The sequence below is a fragment of the Channa argus genome, chromosome 19 (genome assembly GCF_033026475.1).
Source record: "Channa argus isolate prfri chromosome 19, Channa argus male v1.0, whole genome shotgun sequence".
NCBI lineage: Eukaryota > Metazoa > Chordata > Actinopteri > Anabantiformes > Channidae > Channa > Channa argus.
The window spans coordinates 13,006,186-13,011,888 of record NC_090215.1 but is presented as its reverse complement, the minus strand read 5'-3'; the positions used below and the strand labels follow the sequence as shown (position 1 = coordinate 13,011,888).

Below are 5,703 nucleotides of genomic sequence, written 5' to 3'. Positions count from 1 at the left end.
GGTCTGCTAAAATGATGGATAGTTGATGAAGTTAAATACTGGCCTATATTATATATATGCATGTGTATATGTGTAACTTTATGAACGTGAGGTGTCGGTGAGCATGATGATGTGGAAATCTAAAGCGCAGATGTTCCACTGCTGTGTGCTTCAGTGGACGAGGGAACACTGTGTTAAAGAGGAACAACCACAAAACACACGCAGAGTGCGCACAACAGACGCACAACAAAACAGGTCGTTGATTCCCTCCCTGAATTGAAGGAATAAATTGATAATGACAGACCTTTAGAGAGAGTGATGACAGTGGACAGACTATGTATCCAACGCCGCCCCCCACCCCCCAAAAAAGTTCATGTTCCTATACCTGCACCTGACGCACGTATATACACACCCCTTTGGATGCTGTGTACTTTGTCTGTTATGCCGTCTCGGTTGATACCTGCAATTACTTAGATGGGTTTCATATAATTTCTCCTTGTGGCCTTTTATCTGATGCAGATAGTCAAACAGAATAACTTGTATCTCTCTGAGTGTTTAATCCTGCAAAAAAAAACTTTACCAATTACAGTACAAATGAGCTGCTTGGCAATATAACGTCCCCCTCTCAACAAAGACAATCTGACACATTTAGTTTATAATCTCGGTGCAGTGTGCGGCTGCAAAACGTGCTTTGACTTTCTACGAGGCCAATTGTCGTCTTGTGTTTCTCAACTTTTGTTTTGTTGTTATTCAGCCCTTTTAACCAAATTCACAGTCAGCAATCTCACAATATCTGGGATTGATGATGCAAAGAGGCCAATAGAAGTGTGGGTCCTGCACCGTGGATTGTTATTTGGTGAGTGGATGTTATTGGGAGGAAAGGAGCTCAGCCAATGAGCGCGCAATGTCGGGGCCACATGACTACCCCCCTCCTCTCCCATTCATCAGGGCTGGACTGTGTTGTCTTTTCAATTCATTTATCTGCAGGAATGATTGCGACTATCAGTCTAGAGCTCACCGCCTGACTGAGGAGGTGAAAGTTGCGCCACAGGAAGATAAACCGCAAAAGACAATATTGCATGTATACATGATTTTGCGAGAGCATCGGATGAGCGGTATAGGGGAATTCCTCGCGTCTTAGAAAGTAAACAGAAAATCGGTGGATTTCAGAGTTTGCTCAGTCGAGTGAGGTCCAAGAGACAGAGAGAGGGGGAGGAAGAATATCTGTGCGTGATTTTTTGATTTCTGCTCTCAGTCGTCTCGGCGAGTCTAGACTGAAGATGCTCTTGGACGCAGGACCGCAGTATCCCACTATAGGAGTCACTACTTTCGGCTCCTCACGGCATCACTCAACAGGCGAAGTCACAGAGAGAGAAGTGGCGTTGGGGATAAATCCGTTCGCCGATGGGATGGGTGCCTTCAAAATAAACCACAGCTCCCATGATATTGGCTCCGGACAGACGGCATTTTCCTCCCAGGCACCGGGCTATGCAGCAGCCGCCCTGGGACACCATCACCACCCTACCCACGTTGGCTCTTACTCCACGGCGGCGTTCAACTCCACCAGGGACTTTCTCTTCAGAAATCGGGGGTTCGGGGACGCCACCGGGGCGCAGCACAGTTTGTTCGCCTCGGGAAGTTTCGCAGGGCCACATGGACACTCAGATGCAGCGGGGCACCTGCTCTTCCCAGGACTCCATGAGCAAGCGGCGAGTCATGCGTCTTCCAACGTGGTCAACAGCCAGATGCGGCTGGGCTTCTCGGGGGACATGTACGGACGGGCCGAACAGTACGGCCACGTTACAAGCCCGCGGTCCGATCACTATGCTTCGACTCAGCTGCACGGCTATGGCCCCATGAACATGAATATGGCCGCACACCACGGAGCAGGGGCCTTCTTTCGATACATGAGGCAGCCGATCAAGCAAGAGCTCATCTGCAAGTGGATCGAGCCGGAGCAGCTGACAAATCCCAAAAAGTCGTGCAACAAAACTTTTAGCACGATGCACGAGCTTGTGACCCATCTGACAGTGGAGCATGTGGGGGGACCAGAGCAGACCAACCATATCTGCTTCTGGGAGGACTGCTCCAGAGAAGGAAAACCATTCAAGGCCAAATACAAACTTGTAAATCATATCAGAGTACACACTGGAGAAAAGCCCTTTCCGTGTCCGTTCCCCGGCTGTGGCAAAGTATTTGCTCGATCGGAAAATCTAAAAATTCACAAAAGGACTCACACCGGTAAGATCCGTGCAGACCCAAATCCATGCTGACAATATCCCATCCAAAACATGCATGCGATCCGGGATATTATTTATTAGGCAGCCGGGAGTGTCTTCAGTCCAGCATGGCATGTGATTTAGTGCAGTTGTCGACAGAAAATAATTCATAGGCTTTTTAAAGTCTTGTTATTTTATAAGGAAAGGTGTCATTATATTTGTCATACATTTAAAAATGTAATTAAACACAATTATTGCTTAGTCTGATTGGGATAGGTCAAATTAAACCAGCAAATATTTCAAGTAAAACGGGATTTATTTGTAACAGATTTCACTTTTATTAAGTTATTTTTTTACGACTAGATACATTTTTAATAACACTGTGCAATTAGGTAATGTGACATCCACTAAGTGTTAAATGTTGTATTCATTTATTTCTTCTTGATTTAGGTGAGAAGCCTTTTAAGTGCGAGTTTGAAGGCTGCGACAGGCGATTTGCAAACAGCAGTGACCGCAAGAAACACATGCACGTCCACACGTCGGACAAGCCATATCTCTGCAAAATGTGCGACAAGTCATACACACACCCCAGCTCCCTCCGAAAACACATGAAGGTAAAAATCCAGAAGCTTCCCCCCCCACGTGTTCACATGTCTTAAGATTATAAAATTGAGTTTTAAGCTGTGAATTTGCATTTGTGTTTTGTAGCATTTCTAGACTGCATTATGTAAAAAATGTGTAATATTATAAAGAGTTTTGTTTTGTCCAATCCTTTTTTTTTTACAGAAATACAAAAGCATAAGTTAATTTGCCTTGACACTTTCTTTCTTTCTTTCCTTTCAACCGACAAATCAGATTACGATCCTAATGAGAAGAATAATGCTTTTTGCTGTGCTTTGTTTTAGTATTTTTCAAATGTCCAAAACGGTCAAATCAAGCGTTTTCCTTTTCTCTTTTTATGCGGTTCTTGTGTTTTGTATTTGCACAATATCAAATCGAAAACAAAACATGATCCTCACAACATGGTTCTCATTACTGCAGGTCCACGAAGCCACCAACCCAGGACCGCAGCCGTCTCCAGCAGCCAGTTCAGGATACGAGTCCTCCACACCTCCCACCATAGTATCCCCGTCCACAGAGAACCAGAGCAGCAGCTCCATATCACCAGCAGCCTCTGCAGTACACCACACAACCAGCCACAGCACGCTGTCGTCAAATTTCAATGAATGGTACGTGTAAATATTTTTTTTTTTTAAAAAAAAAAAAAAAGAAAGAAAGAGAAAAAGAAAAGACTGCTTGGAATCAAAGACTACAAAATCAGCCCGTGAAACATGGACTGAGAAAAACACGGGAGGCCCCCACGATCAATTAAAGGCTGTCTTAATGTCAATGAAAGCGAATGCATGGACTAAATGGAGGCAAGGACAGCCACCAAGTTAAACTTTTTTTTCCCCCCCTCAATATTTCATTGACTCTTTATTTTTACTGAGAGACTTGCTCAAAAGAGATCTCAAACAGCATGCTATCTGCGGGTAGAGGCCTGAATTTTTGTACATACGGATTTCACCAAGTTGGACAAAAAAATGTAATATTTTATTTTGTAAATAGTTCTATCACAGTTTAAGGGAATGTGTGAAAATGTGGTCCCTAGATATATGGAAAATGAGATGGTTTAAAGAATATTGCGATGAATAGACTTCACTGAAAAGAATGTTATAGTTGTGTACCAAATGTGAATTATTCAGTATTACTACAGTCTACACGTCGACCTAACCAACTCTTAGTATTAATGTGCTTTTGTAGCCTATTCAGTGCAACATTTTCGTCCAAGGTCCAGTTTGAGTAGCACAGTATCATTGTTGTTATTTAATGTCATGTCGATAAATCGTGTAGTGAAAGCCTGAAATTCCGTGTCAATCTGTTTATGTACGTGATAAATATAAAATCTCTGTCAATTGCTTTGTCTGAAAGGAAGTATTATTACATGTAAGTAGCTCAATTTTCCATATTTATCCGCATGTAAAGGACCGGTAACATGTTAGAAATGATCGGTATTTATGGAGAAATGCGCTCGTATGTAAAATTTAGTTTACAAAAAATGTTTGGATACATTTCGTACTATATTAAAGGATTAAAAAATACAATAATGCAATGCATTGGAGGTTATTGGTTTCATTAGTGCTTCACGTTGATCTGAACAAAATAATGGGTTCTTTTTACACAACGGAAAATACTCTGCTGCAGACTTAACAGACCCTTTCCACCATGGCAATGCATTTAATACAGTTTCGATTAAATAATTAGGGCATGTTTAGTTGGGGAAAAAATATTTCCTTTGTGTATGCATGCATCTGCAACTGTGTGTGTGTGTGTGTGTGTGTGTGTGTGTGTGTGTGTGTGTGTGTGTGTGTGTGTCAGAGGCAGCAGCTCATTTAGAGCTAAAGGTTGCACCGTGGTTTAAACGCACTGTCACAACTTTACTGACAGTCAATAATAAGTAAAGTCACTCCTCCCTTCTGCATCTTCTGTTTATCCAAAATTAACATCCAACACTTTGCCCTCCGGTAATGTGCAAATTAAATCGATTAATCACGGCGATTGTTCCTCAGTGTAAACCGGAATAGTTTGCGTTACTTAATTGTTCGGGAATCTAATTTTCAGACCTAATTTATTTTCTTTTCAGCGTTTGTCGGATTTCGTAGATTTAGGGAGAGCTGAGGAGTCAATGTGGCCCCTTATTGTTCCTGGCTGCAGCTTGCTTGACCGCCCCATTAGGCAGAGATCACATCAGCAGCCGCGAATGATCATGGTTAACACTGCCAGTGTGCACGGAGCCACGATCTGTCAGTCTGCTGCTTTGTCAGAACTGCTGCACACACCCCAAAAGAGCCAAATCGCAATTTTAATCTTCTAAATAAATATATATATATATATATATATATATATATATATATATATATATATATATATATATATATATATATATATATATATATATATATATATATATATATATATATATATATATACACACACACTCACACACACAATATCAGCGGCAGATGAAGTGTGTGTTTGCGTGTTCGTGTTTGCGCATGCCCGGCGTTTTTATCAGCCAAAATAAAAACATGCACGGCTCCCACCATCTTAGATGATTTGATGAAATGTATTGAAATGTATTCATATTTTCTTTTCACGGACTATTACATTTGGAGATAAATGAAGGATGGTAATAAAATGACTTTTTCGACTCTATTTAACACTATCTATCTAGGTTCCAGTGCTGCGGCTTCGCTGATGCACTGCTAGAGAAAAGACGCCGTATGAACTCGTTTGAGAAAGTCACTTTGCAGCTTTATAGAAAAATTTTCACATGTAACTGGAAATATAAATAGTTTAAAGTGGGTGTGTTAAAACGAGCTCATAGGGTTTCTAGGCAGGCGGGACATTTCACACGTGCTCCAGATTTGAAAATAAAGCTGATGCCAGACTGACAAATGCAGTT

The 5,703-nt window shown here is 41.7% G+C and overlaps 1 protein-coding gene across 1 annotated transcript; it reads left to right on the top strand.

The window, feature by feature from the left end:
- Positions 1-952: 952 nt before the first annotated feature.
- zic1 (zic family member 1 (odd-paired homolog, Drosophila)) lies at positions 953-4,345 on the top strand. Its single transcript, XM_067486595.1, has 3 exons — positions 953-2,220; positions 2,649-2,812; positions 3,240-4,345. Exons 1-3 carry the CDS (start codon positions 1,260-1,262, stop codon positions 3,435-3,437), a joined length of 1,323 nt encoding a protein of 440 aa, XP_067342696.1. The 5' UTR covers positions 953-1,259; the 3' UTR covers positions 3,438-4,345.
- Positions 4,346-5,703: the final 1,358 nt, after the last annotated feature.